Source organism: Phacochoerus africanus, chromosome 13, assembly GCF_016906955.1.
Source record: "Phacochoerus africanus isolate WHEZ1 chromosome 13, ROS_Pafr_v1, whole genome shotgun sequence".
Classification (NCBI taxonomy): domain Eukaryota; kingdom Metazoa; phylum Chordata; class Mammalia; order Artiodactyla; family Suidae; genus Phacochoerus; species Phacochoerus africanus.
The window spans coordinates 70,568,110-70,589,081 of NC_062556.1; the positions used below are offsets into that span (position 1 = coordinate 70,568,110).

Sequence of the window (20,972 nt, forward strand, 5' to 3'; positions counted from 1 at the left end):
TACCTCATGTCCTCTGTGTCCCCACCTCAGCCCCACCTTTTTTTTCTTTTTATCAACCATATGCCTGGGAGTGACTTACACACTTGGATTTGAATTAGAGTATGACTAGAAATATAAATATTATTAGAAACTATGGGATTCCATGCCTTTATTTTACCGGTTAACCTGTTTCTATAGATTGCTGTCTAAACTGGACTGTTAATCTTTTAATAGATGATAGAAGTTATAAATCATAAGTGTGATCTTGTCAACTACAGCTATGGAGAAGCAACTCACTGGCCAAATTCTGGGTGAGTGTTCTTTGACGCTTATCAGCCGCAGAAGCTTAGCTCATGAAGAGTATTGAATGTTTTTTATAGCTGGATGGAGTATCACCGCTGAGAAAGGGCAGTCGTGAATTTTTGTCTCCTGGACCCCAGCCCCCCTTCCCAGTCACATCTGTGGTGTCGTCATCTCCCCCCCAGCCCCACCCCCAGCTGGGTAGACCAGATGGCCCGTCCAGCATCCGCATGCCTCATCCACACACAGCCTGAGCTCTTGCAGGTGTGCTTACCTGATGGAACCTAGACTGGCGGGAACCACGTGTGTCAGTGGTTGCACGCCTCACCTGCCGGGATCTGCTGGGATCACACTGCTGTCCCACTTCGTGACCACGAGTCGCAGGTGGTCACTCAGCGTCGTCTGTAATCACACCACACGTGCTGTTCCACTCCAGGGTGGCCATTTGATGCCTTCTTTTCTGCTTGGAGACCTTTTCGACCTTCCCTGTCTTTCCGCAGCCAATGTCCTCGCCTCTCTCTTTCCCAGAGAGAATGGAGGGACTGAAAGGGCCATTCCTGTGACGGCTCTGACCCCGCGCCCTGCCCGGCCTTCTGTAATGGAAGACGTGCCCCGGGTCCACACTCGGGTCCGGCTCCCGCCTCCTCTTTCCTTAAGGACTGCTCCCCTCCCCGGGCGGTTACTATTACACAGACGTGTCTAGGGTCTGGTAGCTCTAAAACTAGCCAAAACCCTCTCTGTTTCATGCTGCCTCCACCTTTCCACGAAACTCAGATGTTAGGACTGTTCCTGTTTCCACATCTCGGTCCGTCCATCCGTCAGTGGTCCCCCTGCCCTTCGGGGTCTTCCCGCCTCAAGTCCACTGGCTCAGCCTTGACCTCCTGTTATCGCATCTTTTTGTTCTTCGTAGTGGTAACTCTGAAGGTACCTCATTTGGAGTCTTAATTTATGGTCCCTCTCCCTCTACCCCCACCCCACCGTCCTGTATACCTGCGTCCTGAATACCTGCGTCCTGTGTACCTGAGTCCTGTGTACCTGCGTCCTGTATAGCTGGCGTCCTGTGTACCTGCGTCCTGTATACCTGCATCTTGTGTAGCTGCCGTCAGATTTCTAAAGCCCCCTGATAGAGCTCCTCCCAAATGCAGATCTGGCCCAGCCAGATGCTGCAGGCTACTGCACTGCAGGCAGTAACCAGGTCTTCCCGGGTCCCTGCGAGACGCTCCTCTCCTGCCCTTGGCACCCTGCCGTCTTCTGCCTTCCATCGTTTGATTCGTGAACATAATCTTGCCCCTTCTCTTGCTTCTGTGTCTCGTTTACCTCGGTGTTTTTCTGTCTCCCTTTGACGTTCACTCGTTTAAAGTCTTCTTTCCGGAGGAGTTCCCGTGGTGGTGCAGTGGTTAACGAATCCGACTAGGAACCATGAGGTTGCGGGTTCGGTCCCTGCCCTTGCTCAGTGGGTGAACGATCCGGCGTTGCCGTGAGCTGTGGTGTAGGTTGCAGACGCGGCTCGGATCCCGCGTTGCTGTGGCTCTGGCGTAGGCCGGTGGCTACAGCTCCGATTGGACCCCTAGCCTGGGAACCTCCATATGCTGCGGGAGCGGCCCAAGAAATAGCAAGAAGACCACAAAAAAAAAAAAGTCTTCTTTCCCTGACGTGCTTTCCTTCAGGTTTATGACCTCCGAGTGTCCTTGACCCTGTTCTTCCTTGTGGCCTAACCTCATCTCCTCTAATTAATACCGGTGCATGGTTCTTGGTCGCTGTTAGGCTCTGACCAGAGTTCCTGGATTTTAAATCTTCCTCTCTAAGTTCGTCGGTGCCTCCTTTCCCCACTCGCCTTCGTCACGAGTCACAGCTGTACAGAGGAGCCCCTGGAGTCGTTTGGGAGCACGTTTCTCCGGGGAGGGTGGAGGTGGGGCCCCTGGTGCCCCACTGCCCGGTCGCTGCTGGTGTTTCCGTCTTGGCTTTTGGTCCTTCTCTGGCTTCTTTTCCCCACGTGTACTCAGCGTTGTGTTAGCATTTTCCCCACATTTAGCCTGGCCTCTTGACCCCTTCCCTAAACGAAAACCCAGCTCGAGTGTGTCTCTGGAAGCGGCTGTACCACGTCCCAGCAGTGGTGGGTGTGCCGAAATCTCCTCAGCCGTGCATTTGCACGTGGTGCGGCCCTGTAGACACTTGGGGGATAGATGCTAAGCCCTTGTGGGTGGAGGATGTCCCCGTGTGATGCTGGAGCATCCTCCTCATCTCTGGCCGCCTTTCACTTCCACTCCTTGGAACCCCGGTTTGAGTTTGTTTTTTCACATAAACCATGTTTGAGAATATTTTCACATTATAGTTCTTCAAAAGTGGGGCAGTTTTATGTTTTCAAAGGAATTCTCTCTCTTTCTCTCTTTTTCAGGAGAATTTGTGAAGTAATTAGTGAAGCAGTGTGGAAGCATAATATAATTTATGTTTCGAGTGCTGGAAATAACGGTCCCTGCCTTTCTACGGTCGGGTGTCCAGGTGGAACCACATCAAGTGTGATAGGTTAGTTTCCTGCTTTAGAAATTGACCTAAAAACAAGCCAAAGAAAACTCAGTTACTCCACTGTTAACTGAATCTCTACCACGTGCAAGACACACACACACCCCTCAAGCAGACCCTCAGGAGGTGAAATCTAGTAGATGCGCTGATCTGGAATTTACCATGAGGCAGACTGGAGCAGGTGTGGACGGACAGATCCCACGCTTCAGGCTGACGGAAGTGCGCTTACCTCTGCTTTGGCAATTTGGGCCAGGCTTTCTGGAAGAAGTGTGGGAATGAGGATTTCAGTGGGTAGGGACAAGCAGAGGAAGCGCTTTCCAGACTAAGTGAACAGCAGAAATAAAGATGCTTGCTTCACTTTTTATTTATAAGGTATGACTGCTTATTATAATTTCTCTTGGAACAGGCGGAAAGATTTAGGCACAGAGGAAGGGAGCTTCGTTACTGAGAAAAGCTGTTGAAACACACTTATTCCATGAATGTGGCTTTTCTTCCACTCTGGTCTTTAGGATCTGATGCGAGGTTGTCTGTGTCACTGTAATGAAACGGGAAAAATGCCTGTCAACAAGAGTCGTAAGGGAGTTCCTGTCGTGGCTCAGTGGTTAACGAATCTGACTAGGAACCATGAGGTTGTGGGTTCAATCCCTGGCCTCGCTCAGTGGGTTAAGGATCCGGCGTGGCTGTGAGCTGTGGTGGAGGTCGCAGACGTGGCTTGGATCTGGTGTTGCTGTGGCTGTGGCATAGGCTGGCGGCTACAGCTCTAATTAGATCCCTAGCCTGGGAATCTCCATATGCCACGAGTGCAGCCCTAAAAAGACAATAAAAAAAAAAGTTGTAGGAAATCAAAATTAGTTGCAGTCATAATAAGAAAATAGTAAAACTGTCTTCCATTATACCTACAGAAGCTGCCTTATGTGAAAAAACCCCACAAAACATGAAACCCAACCCTTGCTTTTTTAATATGAGGCATGAATTAGGAGGATGACTTGAGAGATACAGTGTGTAGTAAATGATGCCTAGAATTTTTTTGTTAATTTTTAAATTAGAGATCAAAATTCAGCTTTTGCTTCTTTACATTTATGCTGGAACGCATGACTATGAAAACTGGTCCCAGACAGTTTTCCCGGTATATCCATCAATAACTGCTTGGATGTGTACATATTAGAGGTGCTAGTATAGAGAAACATTTGGGCATCAAAGTTGAGCATAGAAACTGGTCCTTTTAAAGATGTTTTTGTTTTCAAATAACAGTGATTTTATATTTATAGGGACATGCTTTTATCCCTGCTTTTATCTATGGACAAATTTTAAGCAAGGTGTAGCTTGCTTTACGTAGTTTGAAACCTCTCGATGGAGTAATTCTGTGAATTTGTGTTAAGACATCAGTGTCTGCCAGTGATACATCCGTTGCGTGTTGCAGAGCTCTGGATATTTTTAAGGACACAAATTAAAGTGAAACAGAAAATAGATCTGAAAAGTACCTAATGATCAAAGTGCGCCCCTCTGCTGCAGTGCTCAGTATTGTGTCATTTTCTTATCCCCAGATTCACTGAAAGCTTTAAACTAAATTTTACAAAAAATGATTACAGTTTTATGTAGCAGCATTACTAGCCTAAGTGCTCCTAATTTGCTCATTTTCTCCAGCCTCCTGCTCTGAAAATGTGCGAGTTGTAAAGAAGAAGAGGAGCTAGTAGACTTGGATTCTGGTCTCATCTCTGCTGCCCATTGTGTTCAGTGAATTTTTTCAACCTCTCTAGGCTCTGTTTCCACATTTCTAGAAGGAAGGGACTGAGTTTAATCTCTACGTTCTATGTTTTTGGAGTCTAAGTAGTTTGCATTTGCAGATTTATTATAACACACTGTGTTTTTATTTGCTTATTGCAGCTGTTTTTAGAGGAAGGCTACTGCCAACTTTATCAGTAGAATTTTGGATACAGTGGTCTTTTTTTCCTTTTTCTAAATGACTGCACCCAGGGAGTTTTCTCATAGCCTAGCGGGTTGAGCCTTCTGCTTTCTCATCGCTGTGGCTCTTGTTGCTGCTGCGTGGCATCGATGTTTGATCCCTGGCCCAGGAACTTCCACATACTGCCTGTGTGGCAAAAAAAGAAAAAAAAATACAAAAGGAGAGAGAGAGAGAACCAGAAACTAAATGGCTACATCACATCATGTGGAAGTTCCCCGGCCAGGAATTGAATCTGAGCTGCAGCTGCAACCTATGTCACAGGGATAGGCCAAGCCAGGGATTGAACCTGTGCCTCCACAGTGACCTGAGCTGCTACAGTCAGATTCTTAACATGCCACACCGCAGCAGGAACTCCATGATAGTCATTATAAAATGAGGACCAACCAGTTTCTTCTTTTGTTTATGCTGAGTTACAGTTTTATAGTTTAAAACACATTTCTCTTTCTCTTTTACACATACACCCCCTTTTAATGTACATTATTTAGTCTACATAACAATTCTGGTAACACAAGAGCATAGCACCTAGTGTAATGTCTGGCATGTAGTAATCTTGCCCTGGTTATTCTCTTCTCTTTCCATTTTGTCGGGTAGAACTGAGGTGTGGGGAGAGCAGGCAACTTAGTGGGGTCCTACGGCTGCGTGAGTTTAGAGGTAGGGTCCGTATTTTGTGCTGTTTTGTTAATGACCACATCTGCCCCCAGGGGTTGGTGCCTACGTTTCTCCTGACATGATGGTTGCCGAGTACTCGCTGCGAGAGAAGTTACCTGCAAACCAGTACACGTGGTCTTCCAGAGGCCCCAGGTAGGTTGAGAGTGTCCCTGGACTGTTACAGGTACTGTGTATCGACAGCACGCAAAAAGCAAGTGAAAATCCCCCCGAATCTCATTGTCTGTCATATTACGGGTGACATTCTCCTGAACATCCTTTTACTCACTGCTGTCTGAGTAGACAGGGAGCACACGCTACCCAGGGACGTGTGACCTACTTTTGTCACCTGGTTATATGGTGAGAATGCCTTTACAGGCCCGCCACTTCCCTGGCACCTGTTTGAAGCTACTTGCCACCAGCCCATCTCAGGAGGAAGGCGCTGCACCAGGGGGCCCTCCTCTCCCAGGAGCAGCCCTGGCTCAGTCAGTTGGGGGAGGAACTCGGGGCCCTTCTTCTGGGAGGAGGGAACCTGCGCGACGTGTTGCTCCTTTACTCGGGGCCGAGCAGGGCCAGCGTCTGGGGACGACACGCTGGCGATCGCCTCGGGCTCCATCGCCGCCAACCCTGCTCAGCCAAAGCCTGACGAGGCGCCCGGTGGGCGTGGGTCCCTCCTGGCAGCCCCGTGTCACACGACCAGTCTGAACTGGGGTGCGCACGGTGTGCAGCAAACACCAGATTTGCGCCACTTTGTGCAGAAATGGTGCTGATGACCTCATTCTCTCCTATTGATTTCGTGTTGAAATGACAGTATTTTGGATATGGTGGATTAAGTAAAATAGGTGACAAAAATTTCATCTTCTTGTTAGCTTTTTTTTAACGTGGCGTTTAGAAGGTCTAGAATGATGTGTGTGTCCCGCCTACTTCTCCGGGACGGTGCTCTTTAGACCTGACAGACAAGGGTGAGTTCTGCTCATTGCAGACAAGAGGAAAGCCCATCCATTGAGGCCTCTGAGCCATGACGTTCACTTACTGTCCTTCTGTACATATACCTGAGATTCATGGCAGAGGCCGCAGGTCAGCCCAGACAGACAGACAGACACACACACACACCGCTTTTGTCCAGTCACAAGGAGGAAACTTGCTGCGTCCTGGGGAAGTGGCCTTGCGAGGTAGTTGCCCATTGGTTCTGGTGCCCCTGCTCCTCCTGACGCCGAGGTGAGCAGATTTAATTGCTTTCCTCCAGTGCCGACGGGGCCCTGGGCGTGAGCATCAGTGCCCCGGGGGGAGCCATCGCCTCTGTCCCCAACTGGACCTTGAGGGGAACTCAGCTCATGAACGGGACGTCCATGTCTTCTCCCAACGCCTGCGGGGGCATCGCACTGATTCTCTCAGGTGAGCACGCTGCTGGCAGCCCAGCTTCCTGCCGCTTCGGTTTCCCGGTAACATGATCATTTTTGGCTCCTCTGCATGTATTTCAGTCACAGCTTAATTCCTTTTATTTATGTATTTACTTTTTGGCTGCGGTGTACGGCAGCTTGACGTAGGGTCTCAGCGCCCAGGCCAGAGACTGAGGCCAGGCCACAGTGGTGAAACGCTAGGTTCTAACCACTAGAACCACCAGGGAACTCCCTTAATTCCTTTTCCTAATGGGACAGAAGTGGGGTGATAAAATGGATTTTACAAGTATCATTTTGTGCTTCACCTTAGACCTGGTCCTAAAATCCATGACTTATTTATAAGCTTAGCTAAGTAGCTGTTAGGTATCTAGACTATTTCATGTTTATATCGTAAAATAAAGTCAGATTGTGGCCATAAAAAAATAATTGAGGAGTTTCCGTCGTGGCACAGTGGTTAACAAATCCAACTAGGAACCATGAGGTTGCGGGTTCGGTCCCTGCCCTTGCTCAGTGGGTTAACAATCTGGCGTTGCTGTGAGCTGCAGTGTAGGTTGCAGACGCGGCTCGGATCCCACGTTGCTGTGGCTCTGGCATAGGCAGGTGGCTACAGCTCCGATTAGACCCTCAGCCTGGGAGCCTCCATATGCTGTGGGAGCAGCCCAAGAAATAGCAAAAAGACCCCCCCCAAAATTTTTTTTTTTGAATAAATTTCTCTTATTGCAGGTGGTCATTTTTGTTTTCTGAAGTTCTCAGGGTGAGAAAATGCAGAATTGCTAATGTCCTGGCCCTTAAGGTGGAGAATAATTTATGTGATAATAATGATTTGAATGTGTCTTCATTCACTCAGCAAGTATATTTATTGGCAATTAATGAAGCTTTTTTTTTTTTAGCTCTGGGGCCAAATGAATGAATAAAACATCAAAAACACCTGCCTGTGTGGAGTTTATATTAAAGGTGGAGGAGTAACAGACTGTGAACAAAATGAAAATTCACTTACGTACATGTTAGAAAGTTGGGAATGTTGCTGTGGAGCAAGTGAGGCGACAGGGAGGTGGTGTTTCTAGGCTGGCGTGCGAGGGGGCCGCCCATGAGGTCGCGAGGCACCGGCACTGAGGGCCCAGCGTGAGGGTGGCCGGGCTGTTTGCACAGGTTCTGCTTGAAAAGCTGCCCTGTGATCACGTGAGGGGGCTCTGCACCCTCACTCCTGGGCCTCTTCCAGCCTCAGGAAGTGTTTCAGGGTCGCCCCTGCCCCCTCGGCCTGGAGGTCCTTTCTGCCATGTGTTTGCCCCCTCGGCCTGGAGGTCCTTTCTGCCATGTGTTGGCCTCGTGAACACTTTTGTGCCCCCTGAGCCCCAGCTTGGGTATCATGCTTCTGACGGGGCTTCACCTTTTCTTGGATGCTCACTCACAGAATTGGCCCCTGAATTTGCTCTTACAGGACCCCAGTGTTGCCATGTTTGTTTTGCTCGTGTCTTATGCTGTGCTAGTGGTCACACGTTCAGTGAGCCCTGGAGGGGAGGGGATGCCGTTTTACTCATCTTCCGCCTCGAACAACCGTCGTTGCAGAAGGTGTAGAGCCTTGCTGCTCCCTGGCATCGCCTCGGAAGCTTGTCATCAGTGTCAGGGCCCGGGACCCAGTCTCAGAGATGCTGATTTAATTTCTGTGTGGTCTCAGCATCTTTTTGGCTTGTTTTCGGTTTCCTTCACGTTGGTGACGTGCACCCAGATGGAGAACACCTGTCGGTGCCCGTGTTGTTGGACCAGCGGTATTTAAAGAAGCTGTCATTCAAACGTCTCTTGGCACCTGCTTCACACATGTCCATTCCCTGTGCAGAGCCTGCGTTCATGCCACCACTCAGTGGGCACACAGTCATTTTTGCTGAATGGTGTCTTTGTGTTAGACAAGCAGTTTGGGTCAGGCCGTTGAGGTCAGTTTTTTGTTTTTTATCAAAAAAAGATTTTTAAAATGTGTATTAAAACATAGGAGGTTAACAGCAGAAGAGGTTCCTGCTGTGTGTACTATCGAGGGGAAAGGTTTTGAGTAGCCAGCTTCTCTAACACCACTTTCTTGTTTGGGCTTCTAGGTCTGAAAGCTAACAATGCTGATTACACGGTTCATTCCGTCAGAAGAGCTCTAGAAAACACGGCAGTGAAGGCCGACAATATAGAAGTGTTTGCCCAAGGACACGGTATTATCCAGGTACTGGTGTCCGTGTGACGCGTGAGTTGTAAGTCAGTAAGGCGGTGTTTTACCTATTACTGGATGATAGTCCTCCTGTGATGGCGACTGAGTTTATCTGATCTGAACTGTGAACAAAGAGGAGGTAAAAACAAGTTTTGTACTTGAGACAGATTTTGCGGCGCTAAGGTAGAGAAATGTAATCTCTGAGACGCCTAGGGGGTAGAAGTTCAAGGCAAAGCGGCGGAGGACAGACACTGGCCAGCCGTGATGGCACGTGGAGGTGTCTCTCGCTGTGGTCATTTGGGAGTAGAGAGTGGAGTGGAAGGAGAGTCCAGCGACTAGACGAGTATTTTGTCTAAGAAGGTCAACTCGCCCTCTTAATTGGGGTTCCCGTGTATGAAGCAGTGAATGCAGAAACTAACTTTTGCTTGTAGTTTTCTACAACTGAAATGACATTGCTGATTTGCAATAAAATATTTTCTTGATCCAACCATTGCTCTTACTATTCGTATCCTTTTAATTAGGTTGATAAAGCCTATGACTACCTCGTTCAGAACACATCATTTGCTAATAAGTTAGGTTTCACTGTTACTGTTGGAAATAACCGTGGCATCTACCTCCGAGATCCTATTCAGGTGGCTGCACCTTCAGATCATGGCGTTGGCATTGAGCCTGTGTTTCCCGAAAATACTGGTAAGTGACAACCGGGCCGTCAGCTGCGGTGCTCACATTTGCGGTTCAGATGACTAGTACCATACTATGCAAGTGCTGTCTAGGCGAGTGTTCTAAAGCAGAGGGCGTGAGTTGACCATATTATTATCTTAAGTTTTACAGATTTTAGGGGAAATTGATGGCCATTAGGGATCCTGATAGGGCGGCAATTCAGTTGGCCGCGTGACGACTAGAAAAACAGGAGAATGGGCCTTCAGTGGTGTGGGGTTTTTATTAAAGTGTGGACAATAAAACATGAAGTTCCTTTTTCTTCCCACTTTTACTCCTTGGGTGTAAGACAGTTTGGGGTTGGAGAGTGGGAAGTAGAAGCAGCCCAGGGAACCCCAGCTCAGTGAGTGGGAGCGAAATCGTCGTCACCGTCAACCGGGGAGGCATCTTGTTAAGTCAGAGTCTGTCAACTGCACACAGTGAGGGGGAGCAGCACTGAGACGCCTCAGGTTAAGCTTGTGGCTGTGGTGGGTGGGCGCGTGTGTGGAGCGCGTGTGGACCATGAGAGTGGGGGAGATTCCGTGCCTGTTTGACGTGAGCTGGGGTCTGGGAGCCCGTGCCTGCTGCATCTTACAGCCGACCCAGTTCATTTGCTGGGTTTTCTCAAGAGAAGACAGAACATTTTAAAATGGAAGAAAAGGGAAAAATACTAATCTTTACTTTTTGGTCTTTTTAATGCCAGAAAACTCTGAAAAAATATCCCTTCAGCTTCATTTAGCTTTAACTTCGAATTCCTCTTGGGTTCAGTGTCCCAGCCACTTGGAGCTCATGAATCAATGTAGACACATAAACATACGTGTGGATCCCAGGGGCTTGAGAGAAGGATTGCATTACACGGAGGTATTTATTGGCACAGCCTTATTTTCGCTTTCTTTACTCCTTACAATGTGCTAAAGTACTTTGGGTGGCGGTGTGTTTTCTCCATTGGTCGGAGTCAGTCAGTGGTTGTCATGCACATATCTGTTTAGGCTCTTTGCCATTAATTAAGTGGCCTGACATCAGAAAATTGATGCCAGCTTGTGCATGGGACCTTTAAAATTTAATATTAGGAGTTCCCGTCGTGGCTCAGTGGTTAACGAATCCGACTAGGAACCATGAGGTTGGGGGTTCGATCCCTGGCCTCGCTGAGTGGGTTAAGGATCCCGCATTGCTGTGACTGTGGTGTAGGCCGGCGGCTACAGCTCCGATTCGACCCCTAGCCTGGGAACCTCCGTATGCTGCGGGAGCGGCCCTAGAAAAGGCAAAAAGAGACACACACACACACAGATTTAATATTAATCTATTCTGTGACTAGATGCACCTTTTTTCCTTTCATTTTCTCTGAAAGCGTTTGTTTGCGGGCACTGACCCTTGTTCTTTGCTCCAGGTCTGTGGCTATGACACAGCGTCTCCGAACGCAGGCCCTCTGTTCCGAGTCCCCATCACCGCAGTGATAGCAGCAAAGTAAGTGCCAGGTCGCCAGCAGCGTACGTGGACTTACGTAATGGCTGTTTATGGACATGGTGTGATGGTTTGAAGGATTACTAGGCCAGAACCAGGTCACTGGGTTTTAGTTCTGCTTCTTGCTCTGCGTTCAAGGTGGCACATGCACTGTCAGTCATCCTGTCGTTGTTCACGGTGAGAATAACAGATGACATCTGCCACCTGCCCTGTCCCTCCCTCCACCAGGAGGTCAGCACCCTCCTCGCCGCTCTGCAGTGTTTTGGGCGGTGTGATGTGGTTCCACGCACCTCACATCCCCCCTTGTTTCCTGGTTCTTCTGCTCTCCAGTCACCCACTGTTTCCAGACTCTTCCCTTTCCCTCTTGTCTTCCACCTGGAACCACGGAGCTCAGATCAGATCATCCCGCTTCCTGTTTAAATAATTCAGCAGCATGCCGAAGGATCATCCTCCTTAGAAAGGCAGCAGTGACCCTTCAGATCCAGTGTTTGCTGTGATCCGTCCCCAAACCACACGTTTCCACAAGCTCGCCGGCGCTGCGCCTCCCGCTTTCCTTAGGACAGCGCTGATTTCTTTGCTTCGGTTTCCTGTCTGTTAACTTAATGACCAGGCATGTCCTGGTCCTGCCTGGGTGAAGGGCGTCTCTCCTTGCTGCTGCCTGGCACTTCTTACACGCCTGCGGCACAGACCTTAGCCAGTATGTTGTCATTCTAAACTTACCCCATTTGACTGTGAGCTCATGGAAGACACAGGGACTGCATCTTACACGGTCCCATATGGAGTCCCTTGAAGAGAATATACAAACAGACATAGTCGGCTCACTAGATGAAGGTCAAGATTGAGAAGAGAGCCCTGGAAACAGTGGAAGATCTCTGAGTTAACAGTTTCTGTTTGGTTAGTTGCACAGTAAATATTAAATATGCAAGAGGTCAGCCCATATGAAACTGAGATAGCAAGTGACATGCATGTGAAGAAATTGCAGAGCAGTTAAATTCCCCAGAAAGAAGTCCAGTAGGAACTTAGACGAGGTAGTATTTAAGATTCAGGAACCAGCCGAGACCTCTCCTGGCTCAGGAAACTTCCCCCTGCGTGAACCAAGCACCTTGCATCTCTCCCCCAACCTCCTGTCTGCCTGAGCATGTCACGTTAAACCTCTCTGCCATCCTCACTCGACTGGAGCTCCTAGTCACAGAGCCTCAGATGCATTAGGCACTTAGGAATGTTGTCATACTGACTAGAATTTGCCCTTAGTATATATATACTTCAGGTTTCCAGGATGGGTAATTATGTTTCATTGATTTCTTACAAAAATGCTATGAAAGTAGTTTTTCACTGTGTCATTTATGGCATGGGTGCATTTTGAAGCTACAAAAGAGATTAAATTTAACATGAGTCTTAGAGCTACAAGACAGTATCAGTGTCATGAAAAATTACCTTGGATTTTAACATTTAGGACTCAACAATAGTCCAGCTTCTGATAACTGGAAAATCCTGTGAATGTTGTAGAAATCCTTTAACCAAAAAAGAAAAAAAAAAAAAAAGAAGAGAGAGCTTTGTGTGTATCTGTGTGTCTTAGGGACAGGTTGTAGAACAAACTAGTAAAGAGCAGAAAAATAAGCTATTCTGGGCTCCCCAGAGTTTATCTCTGCTAACCTGTTGGAGAAATGAGGTGATAACTGTGCACGGTGTTACCAGCTTTTAACTCCCTGTGTTCATTTCACACGAACTATTAAAATCTAGAGTCCCGGGGGGCTTATAATGTAAAGCTTTTTTAAATGAGAGTACCGCAGTTAATCATTTGTTTTTATTTTCAGAGTAAATGAATCATCCCATTATGACCTAGCCTTTACCGACGTACACTTTAAACCTGGGCAGATTCGAAGGCATTTTATTGAGGTTCCTGAGGGTGCGACGTGGGCTGGTAAGTGAGATTAAAATCTGTCTTGACCGCCTACCCTCATGGTCATCCTCTGCGCTGACCGCGACCGCGGCCGCGGCAAAGTCCCTGTGTCTGCAGGGGACTCTTCTCACACCAGTAGCACAGGTGCCTGGCACCCTCAACTTGCTCTTTGGTGCAGAACCTTTACAAGACCTCGCACTGTTTTGCATTGCCTCATACAGCAATGCAGTCTTAAAGTGCTAGGCCCTCTTAAGGTGCTTTACTAGTCAGGATTTTAATTTAATTTCGAAGGTGGCCTTCTCTGGTGCTGAGAGAGTCAGAGTTCCATCATTGCACAGCGCTGGGCTTCCACTTCTGTAGGGCTCCGTGGCTGTCTTATGTCAGGCTCTGATACAACAGGCACTGATCAGAGCAAAAAATAAAGATCCATACGTAGTCAGTTAATAGTGAATAAATATGCCATCTGCGTAACGGTAAATGTCATTGTGGTTTGTTTAAGTTGCCATTGGAAGTAATTAGTTTTTTTATGTAAGAATTGATCCGATCACCCAGAATTAGAAGCGCAGAGCAGTTAGCAGTCTTGGTTAGGTGTGTACCACGGGGGCGGAGGAGACTGGGGCGATGGCGGCCAGAGGTACAGACTTTCAGTTACAAAATGTGCACGTTTGAGGGCTCTGATGCCCAGCGCGGTGATGCCGCTTGATAATTCTAGATCGTATACTTGAAATGTGCTAAAACAGTAGATCTTATATGTTCTCCCCACCAAAAAAAAAAAAAAAAAGGTACCCATGTGAAGTGATGGATGTAACTAGCCCCATTGTGATCATTGTCTCATGATGTGTATACGTGCACATCACATCATCACGTTGTATGCCCTGAACTTGATCGTATTATCTGGCAGTTGTTTCTCAAGAAACCTGGGGGTTGGAGAAGAGCCAAAGCAGGGGAAAGAAAGAAGGGACTACAGCTCATTCCTCTTTCAAATAGGCATGTTGTCCTAATACCACATTGTATATTCTTAGCGATTGCTGAGGTTCGCAGAGCCCTGTGCCCACTTGACCTGGTGAAGCAGAGAACTAAGCCCTGCTTTAGTTTCATATATCAGAGCCGGGTATTGGTTCGATAAGCCGCTAATCTTGCTTCCCAGTGGTCTTGGCTTCCCTCCAGGTCTGCCTCCGAGCTGTGCTCGGTGTATGTGATTGTGATAATCGTACTTTCTAGAAGCAAACAGGACACAAATAAACTAAGAGGGAGAGATTAGGAAAAGTTATCACTGAAGTTGAATAAATGGATGCTAATAGAATTTAGGCCAAGTAACAAATAGAGGTTTCCAGAATTAAAGTCCTCTTTATCAGTAGTTGATTGGCTTTTAGTGATGGCAAGAGGAAAGGTTGAACTTAGCCTCAGAGGCAGAAGGGCTGTTAGAAATTACCTGTGAGGATGCTTAAGGATCCATCTGTGGGCAGTTGGCTGTTTCATGCTATTTGCAACATAGTGGTTGTTTGTTTCAGTTCCGATTTACTTATTTTCCGTAGCTGAATTTTCTGCTGTCTCATCTTTATTAATATTCTATTGATTCATTGTTTTTAAAGAAAACTGCAGATTTCATTTGAATGTATCCTTTTGTTGATATATTACGCCCCCAAAGGAGGCATTATTAAAACTGTTTCGTGTCCATTTTCAGTCTTAATCCATTAAAATGTCGCTCCTTCCCTCCTCCTGCAGAAGTCACGGTGTGTTCCTGTTCTTCTGAGGTGTCCGCCAAGTTTGTCCTTCACGCAGTGCAGCTTGTGAAGCAGAGAGCGTACCGAAGTCACGAGTTCTACAAGTTTTGTTCCCTTCCAGAGAAAGGAACCCTGACGGAAGCTTTTCCTGTCTTAGTAAGTTTGAATTAACGCTCTGAGATCCTAAAACAATTTCCTTTGGGTTTTGGTGTGCGCCGGCTCCGGTTTGAATTTGGTTTTATAGTTTGTATTCAGAGCACCCTGGGGGTGCCTTTTGTTAATGCTGAAGAGGAAGGCAGGTCGTCTTTCTAGGATACTTGAGCCCAAGTCACAGGTCAAATATCAGTCTCTCTTTAGCTCTGGAATGATTCAGTCAGTGAGGAGTACTGGTCTGCTAGATTTGACGCCTCACAGACTGGCCCCTGGTTGAGATTGTTCTCTCGTACAGATTAAGACGACACACTGAAGACTTTTCTCTCTGTTTGCTACCGAAGTTCTCTTAGTAGTGCCCTGTTGGGAAGCATCTGTGAGGTTAATTTGCTTCATAGGTAAAACTGCCACCGCCTCCTGCAGATCACTTCATGTAGTGTTGGAAGTAGTGGCTGGTCCTTCTTTCTGGAAGGTGACTGTTCTTTTTTAAACTTGCTGCTTATTGTTTTCTGCTGGGTACGTCATCTTCCCTCTATCACTTATCGCTCATGCTTCTGATTACTTTCACTTTAGAGTAATATAACTCATCTTTTAACTTTTAATACCCTGATACTGGAAAACTTAATTTGGAACCTGGAGTTCTGTCATGAGGTAGCAGGTTAAGGTTTCAGTGTGGCCACTGCAGTGACTTGGGTTGATGCTGTGGCGCAGATTTGACCCCTGGCCTGGGAACTTCCACATGCTGGGGGTGCGGCCAAAACAGCAGCAATAACAGCAACAGCGCAAAAGATGCAGTGCTAAGATCGGTTTTTGTTTTTAACTTTTTTAATAGGGAGAAAGATGTGAGTGACCATAATTTCATTTTTGCTTTGGTTGCCAGGTGCAGCCTCTGAGCCCCAAACTCAGCTGTGACTCTTGAATATGCCTTACAAAGCGCTCATATCCCTTCTCTTGTTATTATTCCTAATCGTTTTTCCTTTGGTCCTGTTTTTATTCCAGTTTGTTTGTACCATTATGTGAATGTGTGTGCTTTCAAAAGCTGCCTCAGATCTCTTAAGACAGGCAGTTCAGGATTATGAGTAAAGAACTTTGTGAATTTAAATACCTGCCCTCTATCTCTGCAGCTATGATTGTGTAACTCCAAGCAAGCGTAACTAATAATAAGGTTCTTTGAGTTTTCTTGCTGTACAAATAGGAAAAGTTTGAAAGCAGAGAACTGCTTTGAAATAGCTATTTATGTCTTGTGATTTGAAGGCAAATGAGAAAAGGGGTTTACGCATTTATAATTTATTTCATTTTTCTTTGCAGGGTGGGAAAGCAATTGAGTTTTGCATTGCTCGTTGGTGGGCAAGTCTTAGTGACGTCAATATTGATTATACCATTTCCTTCCACGGGATAGTATGTACTGCTCCTCAGTTAAACATCGTAAGTTTCACATTTCCTTAACTTTTAACGTCAGTTATTTGTGTTGTTATGAAGTGATTTCAGTGCTTGGATTTAAATTTTAATGGGGAAATGACCTATGATTCTAAAAGAACACTAGTCCTTGTTATGGGTGCTTATAAACTGCATTGGACACATTTATTTTAGGTTAAAGTATTGTTTAAAAATGCAGTTTATTTTCAGTGACGTCTGAGCAACTCATTTGATAACTATCCTTTGTAGCATGCATCAGAGGGAATCAACCGTTTTGATGTTCAGTCCTCCCTGAAATACGAAGATCTGGCTCCCTGCATAACTTTGAAGAGCTGGGTCCAAACGCTACGGTATCTTAACTGTCTTAGGGCTACAGATGTTGGGTATTGCTGTGGGGGAGGCGGGGGGAGGGGATCTCTTCCCTCTTTGGAAAGGGTCTTTTCTTAATCCTGTGAAGACTGGAGCTGAAAACTCAGTTCATGATTTTCCAGCCCAGGAGGCCTAGCAGGTCTCCGAGAGGCAGCCCCAGCCTCAGCCCCAGCCCCAGCTTCAAGCCTTCAGTGACACACATATACAGCCCTTGGCATGGCGCCTGGCAGGACCCTCCTGCGTGAGGGCAGGAACATCTGTGGACAAAACCTCACCTTCAGCACTGTTAGGGATGAGTGCCCTAGTGTTGGGATCTGATAATGTCAGGACTTCTAGTTGACAATTGAAAATGCTTTTATCATGAAAAGATTACCTTTAGGAGTTTGTGCTGTGGCTCATCAGGTTAGGAGCCCAGCTAGTGTCCAGGGGGATCCAGCATTGCCATGGGCTGTGGAGTGGGTTGCAGATACAGCTCGGATTTGGCGTTGCTGTGGCAGTGGCATAGGCCGGCCACTGCAGCTCCGATTTGACCCCTAGCCTGGGAGCTTCCATGTGCCCCAGGCGCGGCCCTAGAGAGAAAAAAGGAGAAGAAGAAGAAGATTACCTTTGTAATACTGTAAAATTTAGCACTATGTATTGCTGTGGTTCTGTCAATAAAGAATTATGTTGATGTTAATGATTAAAATATTATAGCATGTACTGCAGAGTGACAGTGTTCATTTGTCACTTACTGTGATATGTTACAGATTTTTCTGATTATAGTTTTGTCTCATTTAAGTGAACTCTTGAATCTTATGCAATTGTCTGATTACAGTCCACTGAGTGCAAAAACAAAGCCTTTAGGATCAAGAGATGTTTTGCCAAATAATCGTCAGCTCTATGAGATGATCCTGACATATAACTTTCATCAAGTAAGTGTTTGTATAACCAAGTATACCCTAAAAAGATAAATAAATAAAGTATATGTACCCTTATAATCACCTTTGTTTTATGATTCATAAAATCCAAAAATGAAAGAATAGTGTATTTAGTGTGTTTGTATACACACATATATGAGATAGAATCAAGTAATTAACACTGATTAACATAATTATTCTGGAGTTCCCATCGTGGCTCAGTGGTTAACGAACCCGACTAGGAACCATGAGGTTGTGGGTTCGATCCCTGGCCTCGCTCAGTGGGTTAAGGATCTGGCGTTGCCGTGAGCTGTGGTGTAGGTCACAGACGCAGCTCGGATCTGGCGTGGCTGTGGCTGTGGCGTGGCCTGGCAGCTGTAGCTCCAATTGGACCTCTAGCCTGGGAACCTCCATATGCTGCAGGTGTGGCCCTTAAAAGCAAAAAAAAGAAAAAATAAAAAAAAAGAAACCACATAAACCACGTCAAGTAATCAGTCTTATTCTTTTACAGCCCAAGAGTGGGGAGGTAACTCCAAGCTGCCCCCTGCTTTGTGAATTATTATACGAGTCAGAGTTTGACAGCCAGCTGTGGATTATATTTGACCAGAACAAAAGACAGATGGGTTCCGGCGATGCCTATCCTCATCAGGTATCAAATGGGCAGTGACTCAGAATTAACAGAACTAGTACACTGCAGGCTGTTGGTGGGGTAACGTCCCTGGTTTGAAATGCTGGTGTGGCTGTGCACTTGGTGCATGGAGCTGCTGCTCGCGGCCCAGCCGTCTGCTGTAGAACAACCGTGACGGCTTCTCAGCCTGCAGTTCGGCTGAATCAGGCGCTGGGCTCGAGGAGCGCCAGGGGCACGCTTGCAGGTGCTGGCCGGCAGAGCTTTTATTTTTAGTATTTCTCCTTCTTACCCAGTGCTTGTTCCCATCTGATCGCTGAAAGCAAATCATCCTGATATATGAGTACCTCGATGCGATCCCATGACTGAACTGGGTCCAGAACAAGGCGACCCTGCCAAGTGTCTACAGTTTATTAGAACTTTGAAATATATTTCTTCTTGGTCAGCTGTGTAGTGAGCACTTAGTGTATGCCAGGCACTGTGCCTGTCACTGTTGTGTTGAAGGGAAAAACAAATCTTTTAATCATGTAATTTATAGAAATCTTATCCCTGATTAAAGTATTATGACAGAAATGAGGTATTTCCTGTGACATTCACAATTTTATGCTAAATAATAGAAATAATTTATGCAGAGTGTTTTTAGTCGTTCGATGAGTAATTTCCTTTTTTCCTCAAAGCGAGGCCCAGTCATGTCTCCTCAGTACAGACTGGATTATTACAGTGCCATTACTACTTTGGTTGCTTGGAAGATCTTGGGAGAAACTGCTGTTGCAGAATACAGTAGTCCATCCTCTTGAGCAGGTTAACTAGATGGAGCTTGGTGGATTTGTATTCCTTGATCCCCACTGGCTCCCTCTTTTTCCTGTCTGCAGTAGAGGGGTGTGGCATTTTGGTTATAATCCAAAGCCTATCAGTCATATGTGTGTGTATGTTGGTCTTAGATACACAGCACCTTAGTTTTGCTAATTTTTGGTGGTGTTTTATACGTGCCCATGAAGACCCCTGAACTAGAAAATCATTGCCTTTATCAGTCTTGAGCAGACAGGGATTTAGCTTGGCGTGTAGGAGTGAGTAGTCTGTTGTGGGACGAATGAGGGCTTGGGAGCCAGAGCTGCCTTCAGCCCCCTTATCTACTCTGTACGTGACCTTGGCCAGGTTACCTGACACCCCAGGTCCTGCTTGCTTCCCTGCAGTCGAGACCACGTGCACGTAGAAGTAGGTGTAGTAACTGGCCCTGAACCTCATGTACCGTAAGCAGCCTGTAGGTGGTAATTCTTACTGTTTATCCTCTGACTGTAATTTTCACTTACCCAGCTAAACTCTTCCCAAATGTTTTTTCTTTTTTAGTATTCTTTGAAACTGGAGAAAGGAGATTATACAATTCGACTACAGATTCGTCATGAGCAAATCAGTGACTTGGAACGTCTTAAAGATCTTCCGTTTATTGTTTCTCATAGGTTGTCTAATACCTTGAGCTTAGATATTCATGAAAATCATAGCCTTGCACTTCTAGGGAAGAAGAAATCAAGTAACTTGACATTGCCACCCAAATATAACCAGCCGTTCTTTGTTACTTCCTTACCTGATGACAAGTAAGTGATGGTAACATTGCTTATACTCGCTATCCGTCTCCTGCTCTGATCTCAGAATGCTAGTTCATTACATCAGCCTAAGCTTACAGGATCTTGTCCTTTGCCGTTTGAGACTAAGGTAATTTTTCCCTGTGGTTTTTGAAATCTCAGCTGTGGGAATTTTTCAGAATGCACGTGATTTTTTTTTTTCCCCCTGGAATTATCTTAGTGAACATTTCCCTTTTGTTCCTTTTCTCCTCTTTTGACTCTTAGGATACCTAAAGGGGCAGGACCGGGTTGCTACCTTTCAGGATCCTTAACGTTGTCAAAGACCGAACTTGGAAAGAAAGCCGTAAGTATCAGGGTTTATTACCCTCAAGTTACATTTTCCAGGATTTTCGTTTCTTTAAAAATGGGAATTAATTCTACCTTTCATAATGGGTAAAAGATAAGATCTTGGGGGAGGAGGAATCGACTTTTCCCAGGTTACTAGTAAAAGTCAATTAACATTCGATTTGTGTTTTTGTATATTTAGTATTCTTTTTCCCAAGCCTAAGTGTTTGGGCCTTGACCATGTCCTACCTTGCATGGCTAACATACTTGAACTTCCCTTGAAACGTGTGGATCCAAATCAGACTTGGCTTAAGTGAGTGGGATGTTTAAAATTAGAGAATTCATAAAATTTTAACTGTCGTAATATTGTGGTATGGGAATAAATCAGATCTTTCTTGGCTTACTTCTGAAAAGCAGGACAGTTATTACTAATAAGCAGTATTTTCCACCTGTACGGATCTTTCTCTCATTGGAATTTTGCATAATTGCATAAATATCTACATGGTATTTCTTTTGGCATTGTGTTTTTACAGGTTCAGACTTGTGCTTTCTGTTAAAATCATGTTTCTGATTGTTACAGTTTAAAGATAAATGTTACAGTTTGATAGTACCTGTTTTAGTTTTTTCATCAGTTTTCATCACAAGTTTACTGTGAGAGTAGTATTTATGTAGACGTCACCTTTCGTCATAATGTCATTCTGGCTCTATGCCCATAAAAGTTATCAATCTTACAGTTTTGCATTTATCTTTAGTTCTTACTAATAAGTCCATCACCTAATTCTGGAGTTCATAGGTGCTGATATCAAAATGAATAGATCTCAGACATCTTCAAAAGTATA

General features: G+C 46.0%; 1 protein-coding gene across 5 annotated transcripts in view; it reads left to right on the plus strand.

The window, feature by feature from the left end:
- The window catches only part of TPP2 (tripeptidyl peptidase 2), a 64,918-nt gene that overhangs the window by 25,033 nt on the left and 18,913 nt on the right, over window positions 1-20,972 (plus strand). For all 5 annotated transcript variants that reach the window (XR_007131523.1, XM_047756535.1, XM_047756531.1 and 2 more), the window contains exons 8-23: window positions 214-290; window positions 2,675-2,802; window positions 5,464-5,563; window positions 6,654-6,802; window positions 8,892-9,007; window positions 9,514-9,682; window positions 10,392-10,549; window positions 11,076-11,152; window positions 12,964-13,070; window positions 14,775-14,929; window positions 16,232-16,348; window positions 16,589-16,689; window positions 17,523-17,619; window positions 18,116-18,253; window positions 19,577-19,821; window positions 20,074-20,152. Coding sequence is in view for 4 of the 5 variants with exons in the window: in XM_047756535.1 (XP_047612491.1) it covers window positions 214-290; window positions 2,675-2,802; window positions 5,464-5,563; window positions 6,654-6,802; window positions 8,892-9,007; window positions 9,514-9,682; window positions 10,392-10,549; window positions 11,076-11,152; window positions 12,964-13,070; window positions 14,775-14,929; window positions 16,232-16,348; window positions 16,589-16,689; window positions 17,523-17,619; window positions 18,116-18,253; window positions 19,577-19,821; window positions 20,074-20,152 (2,013 nt within the window). In the remaining variant the exon portion in view is untranslated. The remainder of the gene's footprint in view (window positions 1-213; window positions 291-2,674; window positions 2,803-5,463; window positions 5,564-6,653; window positions 6,803-8,891; window positions 9,008-9,513; window positions 9,683-10,391; window positions 10,550-11,075; window positions 11,153-12,963; window positions 13,071-14,774; window positions 14,930-16,231; window positions 16,349-16,588; window positions 16,690-17,522; window positions 17,620-18,115; window positions 18,254-19,576; window positions 19,822-20,073; window positions 20,153-20,972) is intronic.